At 40.3% G+C, this 24,828-nt stretch overlaps 1 protein-coding gene across 1 annotated transcript in view; it reads left to right on the top strand.

Annotated features, from left to right (window-relative positions):
* Positions 1–22,364, top strand: part of LOC139719352 (codanin-1-like) — a 43,287-nt gene extending 20,923 nt beyond the window's left edge. The window contains 16 exon segments of the mRNA XM_071630767.1: positions 8,442–8,514; positions 8,963–9,060; positions 9,880–9,987; positions 11,570–11,621; positions 12,222–12,237; positions 12,240–12,283; positions 12,899–13,042; positions 13,495–13,661; positions 14,796–14,889; positions 15,317–15,464; positions 17,095–17,222; positions 17,963–18,237; positions 19,300–19,442; positions 20,011–20,168; positions 20,754–20,852; positions 21,690–22,364. Coding sequence (XP_071486868.1) covers positions 8,442–8,514; positions 8,963–9,060; positions 9,880–9,987; positions 11,570–11,621; positions 12,222–12,237; positions 12,240–12,283; positions 12,899–13,042; positions 13,495–13,661; positions 14,796–14,889; positions 15,317–15,464; positions 17,095–17,222; positions 17,963–18,237; positions 19,300–19,442; positions 20,011–20,168; positions 20,754–20,852; positions 21,690–22,364 — 2,422 coding nt within the window.
* Positions 22,365–24,828: the final 2,464 nt, after the last annotated feature.

The following is a 24,828-nucleotide window of genomic DNA, read 5'->3' as shown; positions in this document are numbered from 1 at the left end:
TCAGAATAGCCCCTTTTATTTGGCATGGCAGTTTCTATAACCCTTTTATTCCCAGCTCCGTGTAGCCCCTTTCATGTGGCATAGCAGTTTCGATAACCCTTTTATTCCCAGCTCTGTACAAACCCTTTCATTTGGGAAGACAGTTTCTATATGTGGCATTGCAGTTTCTATAACCCTTTTATTCCCAGCTGTGTGTAAACCCTTTCATTTGTAAAGACAGTTTCTATAACCCTTTTATTCCCAGCTCTGTACAAACCCTTTCATTTGGGAAGACAGTTTCTATAACCCTTTTATTCCCAGCTCAGTGTAGCCTCTTTCATGTGGCATAGCAGTTTCTATAACCCTTTTATTCCCAGCTCTGTACAAACCCTTTCATTTGGGAAGACAGTTTCTATATGTGGCATAGCAGTTTCTATAACCCTTTTATTCCCAGCTCTGTACAAACCCTTTCATTTGGGAAGACAGTTTCTATAACCCTTTTATTCCCAGCTCAGTATAGCCCCTTTCATGTGGCATAGCAGTTTCTATATCCCTTTTATTCCTAGCTCTCTACAAACCCTTTCATTTGGGATGACAGTTTCTATAACCCTTTTATTCCCAGCTCAGTATAGCCCCTTTCATTTGGCATGGCAGTTTCTATAGCTCTTTTATTCCCAGCTCAGTGTAGCCCCTTTCATTTGGCATAGCAGTTTCTATAACCCTTTTATTCCCATATCTGCGTAACCCTTTCACTTGGCAAGACAGTTTGTATAACCCTTTTATTCCCAACTCAGTGTAGCCCCTTTCACTTGGCAGGAGACTTTCTATAACCCTTTTATTCCCAGCTTAGTATAGCCCCTTTCATTTGGCATGGCAGTTTCTATAACCCTTTTATTCCCAACTGAGTGTAGCCCCTTTCACTTGGCAGGAGACTTTCTATAACCCTTTTATTCCCAGCTTAGTATAGCCCCTTTCATTTGACATGGCAGTTTCTATAGCCCTTTTATTCCCAGCTCAGTATAGCCCCTTTCATTTGCATGGCAGTTTCTATAACCCTTTTATTCCCAGCTCAGTATAGCTCCTTTCATTTGGCATGGCAGTTTCTATAACCCTTTTATTCCCAGCTCAGTATAGCCCCCTTTATTTGGCATGGTAGTGTCTATAACCCTTTTATTCCCAGCTCAGTGTAGCCCCTTTCACGTGGCATAGCAGTTTCTATGACCCTTTTATTCTCAGCTCTGTACAAACCCTTTCATTTGGCAAGACAGTTTCTATATGTGGCATAGCAGTTTCTATAACCCTTTTATTCCCAGCTGTGTGCAAACCCTTTCATTTGTAAAGACAGTTTCTATAACCTTTTCATTCCCAGCTCTGTACAAACCATTTCATTTGGGAAGACAGTTTCTATAGCCCTTTTATTCCCAGCTCAGTGTAGCCCCTTTCATGTGGCATAGCAGTTTCTATAGCCCTTTTATTCCCAGCTCTGTACAAACCCTTTCATTTGGGAAGACAGTTTCTATATGTGGTATAGCAGTTTCTATAACCCTTTTATTCCCAACTCAGTGTAGCCCCTTTCACTAGGAGACTTTCTATAACCCTTTTATTCCCAGCTTAGTGTAGACCCTTTCAATTGCCAATACATTTTCTATAACCCTTTTATTCCCAGCTCAGTATAGCCCCTTTCATTTGACATGGCAGTTTCTATAACCCTTTTATTCCCAGCTCAGTATAGCCCCTTTCATTTGGCATGGCAGTTTCTATAACCCTTTTATTCCCAGCTCAGTATAGCCCCTTTCATTTGGCATGGCAGTTTCTATAACCCTTTTATTCCCAGCTCAGTGTAGCCCCTTTCATTTGGCATGGCAGTTTCTATAACCCTTTTATTCCCAGCTCAGTGTAGCCCCTTTCATTTGGCATGGCAGTTTCTATAACCCTTTTATTCCCAGCTCAGTATAGCTCCTTTCATTTGGCATGGCAGTTTCTATAACCCTTTTATTCCCAGCTCAGTAATAGCCCCGTTTATTTGGCATGGCAGTGTATATAACCCTTTTATTCCCAGCTCAGTGTAGCCCCTTTCATGTGGCATAGCAGCTTCTATAACCCTTTTATTCCCAGCTCTGTACAAACCCTTTCATTTGGGAAGACAGTTTCTATATGTGGCATAGTAGTTTCTATAACCCTTTTATTCCCAGCTCTGTGCACACCCTTTCATTTGTAAAGACAGTTTCTATAACCCTTTTATTGCCAGCTCTGTACAAACCCTTTCATTTGGGAAGACAGTTTCTATAGCCCTTTTATTCCCAGCTCAGTGTAGCCCCTTTCATTTGGCATGGCAGTTTCTATAACCCTTTTATTCCCAGCTCAGTATAGCTCCTTTCATTTGGCATGGCAGTTTCTATAACCCTTTTATTCCCAGCTCAGTAATAGCCCCGTTTATTTGGCATGGCAGTGTATATAACCCTTTTATTCCCAGCTCAGTGTAGCCCCTTTCATGTGGCATAGCAGCTTCTATAACCCTTTTATTCCCAGCTCTGTACAAACCCTTTCATTTGGGAAGACAGTTTCTATATGTGGCATAGTAGTTTCTATAACCCTTTTATTCCCAGCTCTGTGCACACCCTTTCATTTGTAAAGACAGTTTCTATAACCCTTTTATTGCCAGCTCTGTACAAACCCTTTCATTTGGGAAGACAGTTTCTATAGCCCTTTTATTCCCAGCTCAGTGTAGCCCCTTTCATGTGGCATGGCAGTTTCTATAACCCTTTTATTCCCAGCTTTGTGTAAACCCTTTCATTTGTAAAGACAGTTTCTATAGCCCTTTTATTCCCAGCTCAGTATAGCCCCTTTGATTTGGCATGGCAGTTTCTATAACCCTTTTACTCCCAGCTCTGTACAAACCCTTTCATTTGGGAAGACAGTTTCTATAACCCTTTTATTCCCAGCTCAGTATAGCCCCTTTCATTTGGCATGGCAGTTTCTATAACCCTTTTATTCCCAGCTGTGTGTAAATCCTTTCATTTCTAAAGACAATTTCTATAGCCCTTTTCTTCCCAGCTCAGAATAGCCCCTTTTATTTGGCATGGCAGTGTCTATAACCCTTTTATTCCCAGCTCCGTGTAGCCCCTTTCATGTGGCATAGCAGTTTCTATAACCCTTTTATTCCCAGCTCTGTACAAACCCTTTCATTTGGGAAGACAGTTTCTATATGTGGCATTGCAGTTTCTATAACCCTTTTATTCCCAGCTGTGTGTAAACCCTTTCATTTGTAAAGACAGTTTCTATAACCCTTTTATTCCCAGCTCTGTACAAACCCTTTCATTTGGGAGGACAGTTTCTATAGCCCTTTTATTCCCAGCTCAGTGTAGCCCCTTTCATGTGGCATAGCAGTTTCTATAGCCCTTTTATTCCCAGCTCTGTACAAACCCTTTCATTTGGAAAGACAGTTTCTATAACCCTTTTATTCCCAGCTCAGTATAGCCCCTTTCATGTGGCATAGCAGTTTCTATATCCCTTTTATTCCTAGCTCTCTACAAACCCTTTCATTTGGGATGACAGTTTCTATAACCCTTTTATTCCCAGCTCAGTATAGCCCCTTTCATTTGGCATGGCAGTTTCTATAGCTCTTTTATTCCCAGCTCAGTGTAGCCCCTTTCATTTGGCATAGCAGTTTCTATAACCCTTTTATTCCCATATCTGCGTAACCCTTTCACTTGGCAAGACAGTTTGTATAACCCTTTTATTCCCAGCTCAGTGGAGACCCTTTCATTCCTTAATGACAGTTTCTATAACCCTTTATTCCCAGCTCAGTGACGACCCTTTCATTTGGCAGGGCAGTTTCCATAACCCTTTTATTCCCAGCTCAGTGTAGTCCCTTTCCTTGCGTAGGACAGATTCTATAACCCCTTTTTTCCCAGTTCAGTGTAGACCCTTTCATTTGGCATGGCAGTTTCTATAGCCCTGTTATTCCTAACTCTGTGTAAACCCTTTCATTTTGCAAGACAGTTTCTATAACCCTTCTCTTCCCAGCTCTGTGGAAACCCTTTCACTTGCCAATGCATTTTCTATAACCTGTTTATTCCCAGCTCAGTGTAGCCCCCCTCATTGGGCATGGCAGTTTCTATAGCCCTTTTATTCCCAGCTCTGTACAAACCCTTTCATTTGGGAAGACAGTTTTTATTTGTGGCATAGCAGTTTCTATAACCCTTTTATTCCCAGCTCCGTACAAACCCTTTCATTTGGGAAGACAGTTTCTATAACCCTTTTATTCCCAGCTCAGTGTAGCCCCTTTCATTTGGCATGGCATTTTCTATAACCCTTTTATTCCCAGCTTTGTGTAAACCCTTTCATTTGTAAAGACAGTTTCTATAGCCCTTTTATTCCCAGCTCAGTATAGCCCCTTTTATTTGGCATGGCAGTTTCTATATCTCTTTTATTCCCAGCTCTGTACAAACCCTTTCATTTGGGAAGACAGTTTCTATAACCCTTTTATTCCCAGCTCAGTATAGCCCCTTTCATTTGGCATGGCAGTTTCTATAACCCTTTTATTCCCAGCTGTGTGTAAACCCTTTCATTTCTAAAGACAATTTCTATAGCCCTTTTATTCCCAGCTCAGTATAGCCCCTTTTATTTGGCATGGCAGTGTCTATATCCCTTTTATTCCCAGCTCCGTGTAGCCCCTTCCATGTGGCATAGCAGTTTCTATAACCCTTTTATTCCCAGCTCTGTACAAACCCTTTCATTTGGGAAGACAGTTTCTATATGTGGCATTGCAGTTTCTATAACCCTTTTATTCCCAGCTGTGTGTAAACCCTTTCATTTGTAAAGACAGTTTCTATAACCCTTTTATTCCCAGCTCTGTACAAACCCTTTCATTTGGGAAGACAGTTTCTATAACCCTTTTATTCCCAGCTCAGTATAGCCCCTTTCATTTGGCATGGCAGTTTCTATAACCCTTTTATTCCCAGCTCAGTATAGCCCCTTTCATTTGGCATGGCAGTTGCTATAGCCCTTTTATTCCCAGCTGTGTGTAAACCCTTTCATTTCTAAAGACATTTTCTATAGCCCTTTTATTCCCAGCTCAGTATAGCCCCTTTTATTTGGCATGGCAGTGTCTATAACCCTTTTATTCCCAGCTCCGTGTAGCCCCTTTCATGTGGCACAGCAGTTTCTATAACCCTTTTATTCCCAGCTCTGTACAAACTCTTTCATTTGGGAAGACAGTTTCTATATGTGGCATTGCAGTTTCTATAACCCTTTTATTCCCAGCTGTGTGTAAACCCTTTCATTTGTAAAGACAGTTTCTATAACCCTTTTATTCCCAGCTCTGTACAAACCCTTTCATTTGGGAAGACAGTTTCTATAGCCCTTTTATTCCCAGCTCAGTGTAGCCTCTTTCATGTGGCATAGCAGTTTCTATAACCCTTTTATTCCCAGCTCTGTACAAACCCTTTCATTTGGGAAGACAGTTTCTATAACCCTTTTATTCCCAGCTCAGTGTAGCCCCTTTCATTAGGCATGGTAGTTTCTATAACCCTTTTATTCCCAGCTCAGTGTAGCCCCTTTCATGTGGCATAGCAGTTTCTATAACCCTTTTATTCCCAGCTCAGTACAAACCCTTTTATTTGTAAAGACAGTTTCTATAACCCTTTTATTCCCAGCTCAGTATAGCCCCTTTCATGTGGCATAGCAGTTTCTATATCCCTTTTATTCCTAGCTCTCTACAAACCCTTTCATTTGGGATGACAGTTTCTATAACCCTTTTATTCCCAGCTCAGTATAGCCCCTTTCATTTGGCATGGCAGTTTCTATCTCTTTTATTCCCAGCTCAGTGTAGCCCCTTTCATTTGGCATAGCAGTTTCTATAACCCTTTTATTCCCATCTCTGCGTAACCCTTTCATTTGGCAAGACAGTTTGTATAACCCTTTTATTCCCAGCTCAGTGGAGACCCTTTCATTCCTTAATGGTAGTTTCTATAACCCTTTTATTCCCAGCTCAGTGACGACCCTTTCATTTGGCAGGGCAGTTTCTATAACCCTTTTATTCCCAGCTCAGTGTAGTCCCTTTCCTTGCGTAGGACAGATTCTATAACCTTTTTATACCCCCGCCAAACGAAGTTTGAAGGGGGTATATAGGAATCAGCGGACGGTCGGGCGGTCGGGCGGTCGGTCGGGCGGTCGGGCGGTCGGGCGGTCGGTCCGTTGCAAATCTTGCGTCGCGAACTACTTCCTCAGTTTTCAACCGATTCCCATAAAACTTGGCACAGATGTGTGCCTTGGGTTGTAGATGTGCAAGACGTATTTTTTGACAGTACCCAAAAGTACGTTGCCATGGTAACGGCATATTATGGGCAAAAATGGGTACAAATCTTGCGTCGCGAACTCCTCCCACAGTTTTTGATCAATTTTTATGAAATTAGGTACAGATGTTCATCTGAATATGTTAATGTGCAAGACACATATTTCCGCAGTGGCAAAAAGTGCGTTGCCATGGTAACGGCATGTTATTGGTAAAATATAGGGCAAAATGCTTCATGGCAAAACTGCTTCATCAGTGTTCTTCCAATTCTCATGGAATTCATATTGAATGTTTGTCTTAGGATATAGGTCAGCATGACACATTTCTTGACAGTGACAAAAAGTATGTTGCCATGGTAACAGCTCACATATTATGAGCCAAAATGATGGAAAATTTTGTGTTGCAAACTACTTCCTCAGTTTTTGCCCAATTTCCATGAAACTTGGTACAGATGTGTGCCTTTGGTTGTAGATGTGCAAGACGCATTTTTTGACAGTACCCGAAAGTATGTTGCCATGGTAACGGCATATTAATGGCAGAAGATCAAGGAAAGATCTTGCGGATTTAACTACTTCCTCAGTTTTTTGACCAAAGCTTATGAAATGTGGCACACACCTTGATCTTGGTGGGAAGATGTGGAAGACATATTTTTCGGACGTGTCGGAAGCTGCGTTGCCATGGTAACGGCATATAAATGGCAGAAGATCAAGGAAAGATCTTGCGGATTGAACTACTTCCTCTGTATTCGACTGAAGCTCATGAAATGTGGCACACACATTGGTCTTGGTGGGAAGATGTGCAGACATATTTTTTGGACATGTCGGAAGCTGCGTTGCCATGGTAACGGCATATTAATGGTGGAAGATCAAGGAAAGATCTTGTGGATTGAACTACTTCCTCAGTTTTTGACAAAAGCTTATGAAATGTGGCACACACATTAGTCTTGGTGGGAAGATGTGCAAGACATATTTTTCGGACGTGTCGGAAGCTGCGTTGCCATGGTAACGGCATTTAAATGGCAGAAGATCAAGGAAAGATCATTCCTTGGGTAAGACTGTCGTCACGGGGCGGGGGTATTAATCACCTTAAGTGATATTTCTAGTTTTTCCCAGTTCAGTGTAGACCCTTTCATTTGGCATGGCAGTTTCTATAGCCCTTTTATTCCTAACTCTGTGTAAACCCTTTCATTTTGCAAGACAGTTTCTATAACCCTTCTATTCCCAGCTCTGTGGAAACCCTTTCACTTGCCAATGCATTTTCTGTAACCTGTTTATTCCCAGCTCAGTGTAGCCCCCCTCATTGGGCATGGCAGTTTCTATAACCCTTTTATTCCCAGCTCAGTATAGACCCTTTCATTTGGCAGGGCAGTTTCTATAATCCTTTAATTCTCATCTCAGTGGAGACCCTTTCATTTGGCAAGACGGTTTCTTTAACCCTTTTATTCCCAGCACTGTGTAAACCCTTTCATTTGCCAATACATTTTCTATAATCCTTTTATTCCCTGCACTGTGTAAACCCTTTCATTTGGCATGGCAGTTTCCATAACCCTTTTATTCCCAGCTCTGTGTAAACCCCTTCATTTGGCAAGTCAGTTTCTATAATCCTTTTATTCCCAGCTCTGTGTAAATCCTTTCATTTGGCAAGACAGTTTCTATAACCCTCTTATTCCCAGTTCCTCTGTGACCCCTTTAATGTGGAAAAATTGTTTAGATTCCCTTTTATTCCCAGGTCAGTTTGCAGATCTATTTCTATAACCCTCTTACAGCCATCTCCTCTGTACACCCTTTCATTAGGCAAAACTCCTTTCATAACCTTTTGGATGTCAGTACACCTTGACACCCTTTTATTGTACAAAATTTGATTTTCACAGTATTGAATCTTCAGTAGAAGAGTTGGACTTCTGATGAATGAGATGAGGAATTATTCTGCTGTCAAGGTTCTGAGGTCTCAGAGTACTCCAGCTATGAAAGATTAAAATTTAGCCTTTTACTATGACAGAAAATGATTTTTGATTTTCTCTTAGACCAGTTTGTGAAGTTTATCTTATGAAAAACTTGTGGATTATATCTCACATTTGTTAGATTCTCCATGATACCATACAAATGTGGGCAAACTATCATCGTGGATTAATGGTTGTTGCAATCTTTGCATTCATTCTGTCAAACAGGGAGCTGGTGAGGCAGATGGACGTCACAAACTTCACCCACTTCGCCAGGCTCTTTCAGTCTCAGCTCGTGAAGGTTAGCATGTGGAGATGCTAGAATTGTTTGTTGTGTAGTTGTTGTTGTTGTTGTTGTTGTTGTTGTCGTCGTCATCATAGCTGCTGCTGCTGCTGCAGCTGTTGTTGTTGTGTATCCACCTTGTACAGTACATTGAAGGATGATATTTACTTATTAGTGGTGATATGAAATGTGAATTCTGTGATGGTTTATCCAAATTGCAATTTAAAATAGAATTGTGGTGAAAAAAAAAGAAACATACCAGCCAACAATTAAATCCACCATGCATGCTCTTCATTTATAAAGAAATTATGCTTGAGAACCATAATTTGGGATTATGACATAATGTATGGAAATCTACCAGTAAAAAGTACTGTTGCCAAGATCTCAGATGGAGGGATGCTTGCTGCGACTTAAGTGGAGAAGGTGAGTTCCAATGATAACAAGATCTGCTCTACCTCTGTAACAGATGTGTCAAGGGGACAGTTCAGTGATTGACAGTGGAGACTCACAGGAACTGAGCTTCATCCAGCATTTGAAAAGGACAAATCCGGGCAAGTTCAAGAGGTAAGTGGGTCATCCAAGAATGCTCACAGTACAAACCTGATAGAATTACATCACAAAACTTCATTAAGCAGCAGTAGGTGGTATTCTTATATAAGATAATTCAATATTCTCTGCAAGTGAGCAAACTGTTTGCTTGCAAAGTTAGAGAAAGCACAGATTTCATGACCAAAAAAAAAAAAATGATATTGTATAATTGATATGTTCAAGCTGCAGATGTATTGCAGCACTTCAAGAATATTTTCTTCATGTGTTACATGAACCAAGTAACCGTAACTGACAAAAGAATGGTTTGTGATTGTGTCAACAGACTCTTGTCTATTGTAGTTGATAATATCAGTGTTGTATGGCTTGAAACCTAAGTAAGTCAAAAACTTGTGAAGGTAAACAGTCCCCAAAGCAGCCTATTTCCATGCTAGTCATTAAAGATAGCAATAAGTTTTTGCAAGTCACAGATAATTGTTTAATCTCATATTAAAAAGGTAAAGCAAGATTGGCTGTGATAAAAATGTGTACATATTTATATGCAAATATCATAAAACCAACAGTGGCAGTGTTAAAAGCATAGTATCGGCATGTGTTTTTCTTCAATTTGTCACTTGAAAATAATGTTGTTTGTCTGATTCCCTCTAAAAATAATAGAGATGTGCTGTTCAACGTTATTATGCTGAAATTTATTACAGTAGGTGACCTGACCTGACCTGGTGTAAATGTTTTGTTGCATTGCTGAAATCAAAATGTGTGCACAAATATGAAATGAGAAAAAAAAAACAACCTCAGTATAGTCGATTGATCAATCATTTAATTTGTATTCTTGTCCAGACTGGAAGACCGTTTCTCCACCCCAGCGTCACTGGGTGGTCCCTGTCCCCCTCCAGCATTCCACGGCTGCCAGGAATTCTTTCGGGATTTCATCGTTGCTGCTGACAGGTACATGTAGTAGCTTGTCTTTCAGTAATGCACATTTCAATTTTTTTTCCACGTCATACGAGAGGTAACTCATTAGCTGCGGTGACACGAAACCGTGCATACTTTTACTACCCGGTATTTTGCTTCACATTGTTTTGGCAGTATGACTGCAAACTCCTTGAGAAATTACCACAAAACTTCCCTATAAACTTCCTGCATATACTTTGGAAGTTGCTCTCTTCTCACATAACTACGCATCGTTTTGTGTGGTGTGAATGCACACAGCTGAAGCTTCAAGAAATTTGTCACATGAGTAGATCCATTTCCTGTTTTTTATGTGCATTGCACATTCTTTTGCTTGCTTTTGCACGTGTGTGTTTTTATGCCTCCGCCAACGAAGTGGCCGGAGGCATTATGTTTTCGGATCGTCCGTCTGTCCGTCCGTCCGTACGTACGTCCGTCCCGTTTTGTTTTTGTCGATATCTCAAGAACCGTGAGGTGGTTTTGCATCAAACTTGGTATGAGGGTATACCCTGGGGGGATGATACTTTGTTCGAATTTTAGGGTCACGGGGTCAAAGGTCAAAGGTCACAGGTTATTTTGTGAAAAAAAGATTGAAATTTCATGTTTTTCTCCATATCTCGCAAATGGTTCTAGGTATCTTCATGGAACTTAGTATATATGCATGTATCGATGGGCAGTGATTATCTAGGGAAGTTGGGGGTCATGGGTCAAAGGTCATGGGGTCAAAGGTCAACTCCTCAAAATATCACTACTTTCCTTATATTTATGCAATGCCTGAAGGATATTTTTTTTTTAACTTGATGTAGGCATGTATAACCCAATATATATTCTGTGGGAAGTTTCTTGCCAAAAGGTCAAAGGTCAAAAGGTCAAAGGTCAAGTGACAGTGCTAAATTGCACTTCTTCCTCCATATCTCAAAAGTAACTCAAGGTATTATCATGAAACTTACATATTTATGCATGTTCTACCTAACAGTGATTCTCTTTGGAACTGTGAGGTCAAAGGTCAAAGGCCAGGTTTAGATAATACTATTTTACCATTTGATACTAAAATTATACTTTTTCTCAATACCTTGAAAATTACTCAATGCATAAACTTATAAAAGGGTCAAAAGTCAAGTAAAAATCATCAGTTCCCCCAAATACCTGCACTCTGACGTTTTAATCATTCATCCAATTGAACCTAGTTCTAGGAAAGTGAACATTCAGCACATTTGTGGCAAACCTGTCATTTTAATATTTTGCCAATTGTGTGAAACTGTCATCACACATTGTCAAGACAATGTACTATAGACCTATTAGGAGAACCATGCATTATGGCGGAGGCATACACCAGTCGCCGTAGTGACATTTCTAATTATTTGATATTTTTTGTCCATTTGAGGCATGCATGTTATGACCCCAAAACTATGAGTTGTCACACATCACTGAAACTATATGTGATTTTGTCTGTGGTGTTACCATGTACTCAAACTTTTGGACATTATCGGGAAGTCTGGTTTGGTTAGATTTGGTTTGGTTGTGTTGGTTTTGATTTAGTAATACTCACATAGATATGTTTGTGTCATTTCTTGTTTAGTTTCACATTCAACCAGCACTTGATGGACAGTTTTGCTGCCAAGATCACTGAGGTATGTATATATGCACGTACACACAGAAACTTCTAGAGTCACACAAATTTGATGAACGATGCAATGAGCCATCAAAAAGGTAGACCCTATTCAAACTAATGAAACATTCACCCTGTTCCTCCCACACCATAGAGCTATCGCCAACTTCCTATATGGGCCTTTTCAAATCCTCAACTAAAAAACTAAAAATTTGAATACCATTGAGATGGAGAATATGTAGCTAATGATATATACAATTGCTGTTAACATGACTCTTTACACTTGGTATATTGTAGCAATAACATTTGGATAATTGACTATTGTAGATTTAAGTTGAAATAGTATAAAGAGCATGTTAACATTGTGTTAGAATTATGATGATGAGATTAATGGTAATATATTAGGTAATGACTTGTGATAATGATAATGATGATGATGATTATGATGATGATGATGATTGAGTGATCTTGATGATAACAGCTGTCACCAGCATCATTTAGCTGCATGTGATGAATCAGACTAACTTGGCAAAATATGCAAACCTAAAGAAATAGGATTTTAACAATGCTGTTCATCAGTCCCATGGTTTTCAATTTTTTTTTATGTCTTCCAATCTTACAGCTTAATGAGATACAGCTGGAGTGAACGATCAGATGCAGACAACACCAGTCATCATTGATAATGTGAGTTTAGCAAAGACATAAATTATGCAACCAAACAACGAAGTTCTGCAGGTCTTTGCTGTGCAATTTTTCTGAGAAGAGAAATGAAACCTACACCCGTATTTTAATACTAGAAAAGGCCATACCTCTGTTCTGACATTTTATTTTTTCTGGAGCCTTTGATTTTGGAAATGATTTTGGAAATGTTACCTTTATGAGAGTAGTTGTCAAGTTTTATGTGTGCTACCTAGATGAACTTGGATTAATGGCATAAACTGACCCATGTCTAGGGATATTCTGTGATTTTAATGTGTTTGCAAAACATGAAATAGACTTCTCGTTGGAAGTGATAAACTCGCTAATGAAAGAGGCCCAATGCTGTTGAATGTACACATCATTAAGAAAAGCCTATGTAGATTGGAGCTGGAATGAAAAAAAAAAGAAATTGAAAAGAAAGCATGGAAGGGACAAGTTGTCAGTCATGTGGTGTCTGCTTTATGGTCTGTTACTTTGTTTGTGTAGGTGGACAGAGAAAATGATGTATGTTTTGTCGTGAAGCTGTGCTCATCAGAATATTCTTGGTTACTGTATGAGTTGTTTTCACTTCTGTTTCTTTGGTATTTGTCTGGACTTCAGGAGCAGCGTGAAAACTTCAGTTCTTGCCTGCTGGCCCTCCGTGTGCTGGCCAAATTCCTGGGATTCCTTTCCTTTGTGCCATACCAAGGTGGAGACAAACTACCAGACACTGTCAAAGACAACGTCCTCATCATGCGCAACAAAGTGAGTAGGAGCATTGAGATGTGAGAGCAAAAAGGACGTAATTTGTAGAGACAATGCCTCCTTTCATTATTCAATCTGCCTTCATTCTGCCTCATTTAATTTGCGGTATCAAGTTCTTCCAGTTGTAATATCCTATGGTACTACAAGATGATATCTGAGTATGTAAATTCATATATGCTTCTTGATGATTTTTTTTTGTCTTTTACTTCTAAGCCTCTACTCCATTTCTTTGTGCAAATACATGTACATTTTTATATCTATGTTTTCATTTGTTTATATAGTGATGTCATCATAAATATAGTCATGCATTCATATTGTCGTGTATTCATGTAGTTGTCCAGACATTTTTAGGCACGTATCTTGTCATATTCATGTGATCTTTTTCTTTCATAGAAAGCGAGTCTCCTCACTCTCTCTCCAATTGTTTCATCTCTGCTCTCTGTGTGTCCCAGACCCCACCGGGTGTGGATGTTGCCGGTTGCCTGGCAACGGCAGATGACCACCAGCGCCTGATCCTGACCCTGCCCTGGGTCGTGGAGTACCTGAGCATGATGGACACGCTGGCAGCCCAGATCCACCACTACCACCAGGCCCTCAGCCTCCTGGCCGACATCCACAAGTAAGAGCACACACAGGCAATGGGAAAGGATGTAATGGTAGGGGTGGGATGGGGGAGGGGAAGGATTTTATGAAGGGGGAGGATTTGGGATGGAGGGAATCAGTGTCTTTCTCACAGTACCATTAACTTCTTTGCTTGTGGGATCCACCAACTACCACCAGACCCTCAGCCTCCTGGCTGACATCCACAAGTGAGAGCACAGGGAAGCAACAGGAGATGGTGTAATGGTAGGGGTGTGGGGGAGGGGGAAGGGGGTTGGGTGGGGGAAGGATTTGGAATGAAGAGAATCAGCGTCTTTCACACAGTACCATTAACTTCTCTGCTCGTGGGATCCACCAACTACCACCAAGCCTTCAGCCTTGTTGCCGATATCCACAAGTGAGAGCGCACACAGGCAACAGGAGATGGTGTAATGGTAGGATTGGGGTGGACGAGGATTTGGGGAGGGGGCAGCAATTTGGGGAAGGGGGAGGATTTGGGATGCAGGGAGTCATTGTCTTTCACACATTATCATTAACTACTCTTTTTGTGGGATCCACCACTACCACCAGGCCTTCAGCCTCGTGGCCGATATCCACAAGTGAGAGCACACAAAGGACAGGAGAGGGCATAATGGTGAGGGTACGGTAGGGGAAGGATTTTGGGAAGGGTAAGGAATGAGGATTTGGGATAAAGGAAGTCAGTGTCCTCATGCATTAACATTAACTAGCATGCATCTTCTCGGGCATTTCCCAGTGTTTACATAAATCAGTTTGAAGGGCATGGAATGGATTTGAGTTCATTTGCTGGTTGGCTTGATTGTGGGAGTATGCAGCAAACTCTGATCTTGGTATTCAACAAAGGTGGACATGACATGGTCCCGGGAGATTTTGCAATGGCTGTGTTATCTGTCATGCTGGACCTCTATGCCAAACGTGTGGCAGACTTATCCATGATTGTGCTGTGCTCATCGTTGGTAGAATTGCCAATGCTCGTATGGACAGAATTATACATGGTTCTCCCTCAGAAGTTATGCTGTGCAGGGACCTGATGTACCAATACATGGCCTTTAAGTCATTTTATTCATGTCTATGCCGATATAATGTACGTTTGATATAATTTCAAGTTCATAATCGTCTTTTCTTTTCTTTCCAGGAGAATATCAGTCCAATGGTCTGAAGCCCTTGACAACCCTGTTGTCAACCACAACCTCGTCTTGATTCTTCTACTGCTTGGCTGGTTGTTTGAGGTGAGTGAGGAACGAAAATGACACCAAGATCCTTTTGACGTGGATTACCACAGTGTTGCTCATTTAACCATCTATGTATGGTTTATCGGGACATTGAGATGAAAGCACTTGATAGAGCATGTGTGGAAAAAATATTGAAATAATATGGGAGAAAGCTGAAATCAAATCTCTTGTGATGTCACTAGCTTTCTCACTTACTTTTGTTATCAAAGATGGTTGAGCTTATGATTATTGAGCACTGTGACTTTGATTTCCGTACAGTTCAGGAGAGATAACTTGTTTGAAAAACAGTGAAGCTAGGTCAGAAATACCAGACCTTGAGTAGAGATCTTTTAAAAAATGATAGAAGTATCTGTATCCTGTTTCGATATGAATGTGCGCAAGCAGCTCAACGCTGTCTTTACCTTCTTGTTTTCCATGTATCAAGAACCCTGCCCTCCCTGCTGATCTTCACCTGACGAGTAATCCCGTCCTGGAGAGGAGTCACCATGGCAACAAGCCGGGGTCGGATCAGTGTCTGGACCACCTCCCACTGGTGGACAGACACATTCTCTACACCTGCTGCCCCTTCCTGGGTGAGAGGTTGTTCACTCGGAACAAGCACTTGTGGTGTTGCTTGGCCTGTGAATAATTTTTGTGTATGATTCAGCATACCAATGGCAACATTTGCAAAGATGTCGTAACAGTTGACTATATGCTACTATAATCTTTTGTCTGTACTTAAACATTCACTTTTATTTTTGTTTTTGCTTTTAAACCTGTAGACATACAGAATTTCTGTATGCATATGTCATATGATATATAGCAAGCCATCCCCTTGTCTGTTGAAAAGAATGGATGATTTAGATCTCTTTGAAATGATTGACAGATAGTGTTTGATTTTTTCAAGTGGTTAATATCTCAGCCACTGACAGGTGCTATAGGTATCCAATAATCATTGTCCCCGCCGAACGAGTTCGAGCAGGGGACTATGAAACGGGCTCTGTACGTGTGTGTGTCCGTGCGTCCGTCCGTGCGTGCGTGCGTGCGTCCGTCCGTCCGTCCGTCCGTCCGTGTGTGCGTCCGTGTGTGATCAAAATGTTCAATTTGCTACTTCTCTGTCATTTATGAGCCAATTTTGATTCTGTTTGCTTTATATGATAGCACTACATGGGAGCTTTAAAACTTCTACACAGAATTTCAGTTGTGACCTTTGACCTTGACCTTTGACCTATATTGTACATTTTGCTACAAAATGCTACTCCTTCGCCATTTCTAACCCGATTTCGATTCCGTTTGCTTTATGTGATGGCACTAGGTGAGGGCTTCAAAACTTCTACACAGAATTTTGACCTTTGACTTCTTTGACCTTTGACCTTGATTTTTGACCTATATTGTACATTTTGCTACAAAATGCTACTCCTTCGCCATTTCTAACCCGATTTTGATTCTGTTTGCTTTATATGATGGCACTAGTTGAGGGCTTCAAAACTTCTACACAGAATTTTGACCTTTGACTTCTTTGACCTTTGACCTTGATTTTTGACCTATATTGTGCATTTTGCTACAAAATGCTACTCCTTCGCCATTTCTAACCCGATTTCGATTCCGTTTGCTTTATGGGATAGCACTAGGTGAGGGCTTCAAAACTTCTTCACAGAATTTTGACCTTTGTCTTCTTTGACCTTTGACCTTGATTTTTGACCTATATTGTACATTGGCTACAAAATGCTACTCCTTCGCCATTTCTAACCCAATTTCGATTCCATTTGCTTTATGTGATGGCACTAGGTGAGGGCTTCAAAACTTCTACACAGAATTTTGACCTTTGACTTCTTTGACCTTTGACCTTGATTTTTTACCTATATTGCACATTTTGTTACAAAATGCTACTTCCGGCGGGGACATATATTGCGCACCGCGTAATTTCTACTTTTCCTTGTTTCAATTCTTGAATCAACTCCCTGTAGCATTAAAAAAATGACACCCTTTGATGACACATTATGTTACAGCCATGGTGCAAGTGCTGATATATGTATACATGATATCTATGTGTGCCTGAAATATGACTATGCTGCATTACAAAGAGACTGGTGTATCCCTAGACCCCCCCATGATTTAACAAGTGAGGATTCTGCCTCTATGACAGGGATGAGTTCATCTGTCACCTAACTTTGACCCTTACGCTAAAGGTCAAAAGTTGTTTATTTAAATCTACCACTTCAGGTGACCTGAGGGGCCTGCTGTCCGAGGCCAATCTAGGCATGAGTAACCGGAGCACACAGGTCAAGAAGATCACACCAGTGGCCGTAGACTTGCCAAGCACACCGGTCATCAGTGAAAACCAAATACAGGTGAAGAAAACTTCCATGTGTATAGGATAATGGACAATGCCCTTTTGCAATGTGCATAACATTGCAAAACTGAGATGACTATAAGTGCAAGTTGGGCAGAACCACTTTGAAACAATAGAGATTAAAGAGTTCATGTAATTCAGATTCATTGCTATTTGAGTCTCCAGACATTTATGCACAATGGTGAACAAAACATGGGAAAGGCGAAAGTGTGTTGTAGTGTGACATACCGTATGCGCTGATGTAGAAGTGCTTTGTTAGTTTTTCCTGTCTGTCCTCTGCATAGTTTTTCAGGTTATATGAGATAGCAATCAATAAACTGGACCCTTCCATCAGCTGCATCAACAAATTCTACATTACAGTGTTCACTGGACTCTCGATATAACGAACACAGTTATAACAGAATTTTATTACAACAAAGTAAATGTTCAGGTCCCAAAAGTCATTATCTATGTATCTTTATATGCTTTTAATATTCGTTTTGGCTATAAAGAAGTTTTGATGCAATTACATTTCTATATGAAAGAAAACTGCCAGTCCTTTGGACTTCATTACAATGGGAGAGTCGCCAGTATGATATAATTATTTTATGCTAATCATTTATTCTCTAATACCATTGAACATAATGAGACAAAATATGGGTGTAATAGGTAAAGCACAACATATACATGGTGGGCTGGAGGTGGTTATTTCATCAGAGTGATCTAAGAAATGTTTCTTGATGCTTTATAATGTCCCAGGCTGAGCTGGAGCAGAATTTCTTTCACACGCACTCCACCTCCCTGAAGAAGAGTGTGGAGTTTGTCAGTGGGCGGGTAGCCTCCAACTGCATCAAGTTCATAGACGGCTCGCTAGTCTCCGCAGCCAGGCTGCGAGTGGTAAGAGAGCTTGGGGAAGTGTTGGCCTCCGGCAGCGGCAAGAAGAAAGAGGCTGGGTCCGTCTCGGCGAGGGCCGCGGAAGCTGGAGCGAAGTTGAGCCAGGAGACGCAAGCCCTGGCTAGAGAAGAGGCCAAGAGGTAAGCTCAAGCTTGGTGGTTTTATCTCCTCTCCTTAACAGAGATGACCTTTTTAATGTATTTTGTCTCCATCTTGTCTGTTTCTGAATATTGAAATTGGATGCAGCATTGTCCTTAAATCAATGAAGCACACTTTATTAGTTTATTTGCAATGTATGTCAAGCCAAGCGTACAGAAAAACTGTTTAGAAACCAAGAATATGCAAATGTGTGGTATGTTTTACATTGGTTGACGGCCAGTGGAAAGTGAAAAACAAGTTATGAAATAAGGAAGAAAAGGAAAGAGTGATGCTTCATGATTTATGCATGACAGCAGCTTTTAGAACTAACAATGTAAACACAGTTCAGATAATGTTGAATGATTTATGGGACAGAAATAGTGAAAGACGCGACAAAATTATAGCATATTAACAAAATATTATGCCACACAACATTACAGAACAAAAACAATATCAGCAACGGCATGTGCATTAATACTGTTTTAAAGAACCTGTAGAGAAAAAGTCTCACATTAGTGTATAGCCTGATACATGTGTCAAAAGAATCCTGTTACAAGAAACCTGTAAGACATACAAGACATTTCTAGTTGTACACAGAGGAAATCATCATCTTGATGCAGATTTTACATGGGAAAGATATTTTGGTAGCCTGTATAAACAGCAGTTGTCCCTCTGTACCATAAACATTACAATTTTCTGCAAAATGTTTACAATTTTTTTATGTACATTCTGCACAGTTTGATATAAGCACAGACATGAAAATGCAATATCAATGTGTTCTGTACTTTGCTTTAGAGCAGAAAGAATTGTTTTTGCTCCAGTAAGTGTGAAAAGTCAATCATGTGAAAAGTAAACTATACCCATCATGGCTGTACTCTACATAATGTAAGCTACTCATCATGGCTGCACTCTACAAAATGTAATTGGATCTCTTTGTATTATACTGACCCTCTGGAAATACAATATTTTCAGTGGATCCACATCTGACATATGTTCCAGACTTGTCCCAAGCAGACTGTAACAACTGCAATTGACTTTGGATTCAAACTCTCTACCTGTTGAAGGTTTGTGGAGAGGAAGTGCCGTCTGGCTCTTGAGGTGCTGCTGTCCTGCGATACATCGGAGTCCGTGCTTGAGACGGCGTCAGCCATCAGCTCTCGAATGGCGCTGGAGAGAACGGAGAAGTGGATCTCCACCCAGATTCCTGGTGAGATCGCTTAATAGTTTATCTGTCATCGTCCTTCTCAGAACAGATGGATAGAATTACAGACACTTTTCTCCTTCATGGACTGTTACCAGCATGCATGCATTTTCGTCATAGCATTAATCTCTTCATTGACTCAAGTGAGACAACTACATTTTACATCACAAAGCTCATCCTAAACATATATGAATAATTATAGTGCTTGAAAGAAAAAAAGTTTAGATGTTTATTAATTTGGGATTTTACATATTCCTCTGTAAACTTGTCTAACAACAAAGAGAAGGAAATCTGCATTTATAGAACAGTCTTAAGTTTCATCAAGAGTACTGTATGTTAATGCAGAGTAGGAATAGTTCCCCCAAAATCATGCCTTCAGACGTTTGACCTGTGAGGTGTGAAATACATGTAGGACATTAAAAACATGTGAAAATTGGTTTGATAAGCATTTTAGTAGACCTAAACATTTATGCAAATTATAGGAAAGATGATATAAAATAGTGCATCTTTAAAGCAACGTGGCCGTGTTTAATTTAGTCATTTTTCTCATTTTTGCTGTTTTCACTCAAACTAGGTGCCCTGCAGCAGGAGGTGAAGTCCCAGCTTCCAAAGTGTCTGAGAGCACAGACTAGTCTGCCTAAGAGAGAGGGCGTGGCCAAGAAGTTACCTAGGAAACCAGAGAGTCATGATAGAGCAGGCTTGTGTCCGTCAGCTGTCATCCAACACCTCAAGGTAACGAGGCAAATTCCACCTTTCTTTCTTTTTCTTCTTCTTTTCTCCCCTTTGAAGAGCTCCCAAATTTCAAATCCATACTTGGCTATAGGATTGATGAAGAGCAGAAATCACATTCCATTAATTTCATTTTATACTCAAGGTCATAAAGTTTATATTGTCCAAACCTAGTGGAGGTGCACCATTGCGTGTTGGCTTTGAAACATGTATGCTGAAGTACATTTTTTTATGTGTCCTATTTTGATTTACAACCCTGCAATTATTAGTGCTCTTAGAATGGTAGTGTGTACACTTCTTGGTTTTTTTTTTTGTCTTAATCTTTTTGTTATGACTACTTGAGATGCCAACAACAGCTTCCATCAAAAATATTTAATGCCTTTTAAGCAGTCAAAACTATCTACCTGTTCTTTGTTCAATTCTACTAAAATATTAGATTGATTCTGCTCTATATGCTAGCCTCATCATAGTAAGCAAAGTTCCTCTATAATGAAAGCCCTTCCGTTATTGTTATATTCTTGATTTGCAACTCTTTTAGATAATTTCCTCATTTGAGTAACTTCATTTCGTTTCCTTTTCAAAATGCAGGAATGTATCCTTGGAGTGCTAACAAGCTCTGATGCAATCTCTGTGGACAGCCTCCATGATACAGTCAGCCATGTTCAGTCCATGATCCAATCTCGTCAGGTATGTAGGAAACTTTCTTACTTTAAGCCTGGAGCCCTTCGCAGTAATGTCTAGTCTTCCACTCCAGGTTATTAGACTTCAGTAGTCTTAATCTGAGAAATAGATGGAGGCTGTTGAAGAACTTGACCAGAGAAAATATGCATTGGAAAATATTAGAATGTCATTGATGTGTACTATACTCAATATCTTGTCGATATTGCATATGGTTGTGCAGAATTATTGTAGATTTCCAGTTCAGTGGATGTACGCTTGATGAACCTTCATCAGCATTTTTCACTTCATTTCTGTCCGCAATGAATGAAAATAATACCAAGAAAAATGTCAGTGTCATTGCAGCTTCCTGCAAGCACATCGTATAAACTGACCACCATTTTTCAGTGCAGCTGTTGCTTTTCAGCATACTGTTAAGCAAGACATTTTCATGGCATGACATTTTTGCAAATTGGAGCCAACAGACTTTTCTTGGCATGAAACTTTCCACAATTGTCACTGGCATTCAATGCGTACAGTGTAGACAAGAACTTTTGCGTACATTTTAATTCTGCAAATTTTTGGCTCGCGAAATTCGCGAAATTAAAATGCACACGAACATTCCTGGTTTTACAATAGGTATTTTCTGCTTGTTAAGAGGATATTGTAAATAATTAAGTAAAATAATCTTAGATTGAATGCACCCCAGTGATTGAGGCAAATACAGATGGCTGGGCAGGAGACAGCCCTGCAGTTAGACTTCCCATTTTATATCATACCCAATTTATAATTTAGATTCCCAATCTTTATACTCCGTAGCTCTGCGTTGACAAATCAGTGTATCATTTTTGCTCCCTCCCACACCAGGACCTCACACCAGTGGCCTACCAGTCCATTCACCAGCTGACCGTTGAGCTGTGTGTGGCTCTGGCCACAAGGTACCCCCAATATCTCTCCGCCTCTAGCCCAGTCACCTTCCCGCGGAAGGATGCTCACGAAGAAGTCGAGGATGCTGGTGTGAATGTTGAAGACACACATGTGCACTTGCAAGGTTGTAGACAGAAGACAAGAGATCTACAGAAAGAGACTACACAATATCCTAATGGCTCGATTCAGTCACTATCTAACTCGGACGGTGATTTGATGGGCAATCAGTGCAATATATTCAGCCGGACTGGTGAATCGCTCAAGTCAACGTGGGACAGTTCTGATGCCAGGGGGCTGAGAGATCTACCAGGGGAGCAATGCAATAGTAATGTGGCACACAGTGCAGCTCAGGTTGAGAAAGGTGTGGGCACCAGTCTGCACAGTGAGAGAGAAGCAGTAGTGTGTGTGAATGGTGACCACATCACAGCTGCCGGTGTTACAGTGGGAGATTCAGCTGGAGCCGTAGATATGGCAACCACTCTGACACGCCTCACCCTGCTGGAGAGACTGGTGTCCATGTGGCAAGAAGAGTCCTCACCCAAGGTCCCCATAGAGGCTTTCATCAGTGGTAGAACAGCATGGATGATCTCCAGAAGCCAGGACCAAGTGGTATGATATTACCAAGTGATATGATGTTACCAAGGCAACAATTATGGACAGTCATATTATGATTCAGTTAACTGAGTAATCTAGTTTGCCATCATAAAAGAAGAGTTCAGCTCATTTATTTATCAGTCCATTCCTTCATTTGTGAATGAAGTTACTCGGTTTTTGTTTGATATGCATATATTTTTAAAGACAGATGGCTAGTACTACAAAGAATGTTGTTGTTCTGAAGGAAACTTTGCTTTAAAAAAAGAAAATAGCTTGGTAATTGTCTTGTCCTGATTTTTATCAAACTTGCTGCATCTTCACATATTCTTGTGATTGTTGAATGAGAGAGAGGGAGAAAAAGGATATATGTCTAATGTGCCAAACAACAAAAAGTGCATACTGCCAGTAGAGCCAAGTGTGTGTGTTTTTATGCTGACTTATCATAGAAATTACTATGGTTTAAACCACAGAGAAAAATATCACCAGTCAAAAGCTGTTGAAATGTTCATCACTTCATATTCAATTCAGACACCTGCTCAGGAGAGCTACTGTACGAGCTGAAATTTTCGCGTACAGATATTTTCGCGAATTGCTACTTGGAGGACATTTTCGCGTGTTGTTAATTTCGCGGTCGGAGGGTCTAACTGAACTTACTCATTCGCGCATTGTTATATTTCGCGTGTTGTTATTTTCGCGGTTCAAAGGCGATTTCGCGAGATTCGCGAAAATAAAACCACTGCGAAAGTTTCAGCTCGTACAGTATTCTGGATATTTTCAAAACGCTATAATGAAACTACTGACATACATCTTGATAAACAGACGGGTGAGAAACATTTTTTTTTCTTCTCTCGCTGACTCTCTTGTAGGCTTGCTGGAAGTCTATTGTTGAAATCACACTGCAACTGTGCGAGCACCATCTTGCCAGTGAGAGCATCGTCCAATCAGCCTTGAGTAAGTTTGTGATGTCATCGGACATCAATGAGGAGATTGCTAGAGTCATCCTGCCCCTTGTTACCTCTCGGAGTGTGGGTAAGTTTCTTCAGCCGTAAGAATTGCAGATGTAATGACTAACACAATAGCGGACCAGGGCCTTGTTTCATGAAGGTATTTGTAAAGTTACACAAGACTTTAGGAACGACTGGAATATGAAGTGCCAATATGGGTGCCCATTTTATTTTTCCCTTGTGTTTTAACAAAGTACGACTGTATGTCAATATTTCATCTACATTGGGGCAAAAATACACTTTCAACTACAAATGTGTGTTAACATGTAAGAATAATCATTATCATCTGCAAATTTCAGCTTTGACTATTGAAATTAACAATAATTAGGAATCCCACTTGGCTTGCCATATTTAAGTCGTTCCTAAAGTCTTGCATAACTTTACGAACAGCTTTATGAAACAGCTTGGCCCGGAACTATTTTCATAGCTCTTGATTTTTATTACATAATTGTTCCTCCATGGTTCACCCTCCTAAAACTACCCACGTGGAGTTTTAGAGGGCAGTATTTAGGTTTGGAAGGCAATTCTTGAGATTCTAACCAAATCTGCTCAGCCAGCACCATTGTGAGTAAGAAGTGTTGACGGAAAAAATATTTTGACTGGCCCATCGCAGTCACCCTGGTGGTCTTTGGCACAGACCAATGGTAATCCACATGTTTGACTGATGCACCAATGTGCAGAAAGTCAAATGTTGAAACAGTGTCATTATCAAATGTTTGTCAGTAACTGACTGCTACTCTGGCCTCTGTGTGCATATTTATTTACTGCCTCAATCAGACAAAACATTGAAGTGCAATAAAGTTGAAACATATGGATAATTTGTATTTACTACATACTGTAAAACGAGGAATGTTCGCGTGCATTTTAATTTTGTGAATTTTGCGAAAGCCAAGATTTACAAAATTAAGATGCATGTGGAAGTTTGTGTCTACACTATATGTATTGAACGTTAGAGGCAACTCGCGAAAATTTCATGCCGAGAAAAAGGCCGTCGGCTCCAATTCACGAAAATTTCATGCTGCGAAAATATTGTGTTTTACAGTATGTGCCTTATTCAAGATACAACCAATGTGAAGAGCTTTCCCATCACAGTGAACAAACTTTGATACTCCAGCGTAAGCCTATTTTTTGTTGGAATTACTTTTCCAGAAAAAAATACCAACTTGATATAACATGTGCAATATCTACATGGTCTCATCTCCACATTGGATGTATTTTGTAAGGAAGTAACAAGGTATACATTTACAGTATGTGCTACAAAGCAAATGATAAGTGTTGCTGCCTTATGCTTCACACATTCTAGTCACAATACAGTGGACTCCCGTTATAAGGAAGTCCTCGGGACCAGCAGTTTTCTTTTGTTATGTCTAAATTTTGTTATAACCGAACAAACAGACAAACAATAAAAAGCATAGAGTGGATAATGTTGCTGCCTAAATTTTTACTTTGTTGTAAACTGGAATTTCGTTATAACTGTGTTT

This window comes from Diadema antillarum, unplaced genomic scaffold (genome assembly GCF_040938485.1).
Source record: "Diadema antillarum isolate AM-2024a unplaced genomic scaffold, OU_Dant_1.0 scf00000109, whole genome shotgun sequence".
NCBI classification, from domain to species: Eukaryota; Metazoa; Echinodermata; class Echinoidea; order Diadematoida; family Diadematidae; genus Diadema; species Diadema antillarum.
The sequence above is the reverse complement of the archived record's forward strand: the minus strand, read 5'-3'. Positions and strand labels throughout refer to the sequence as shown.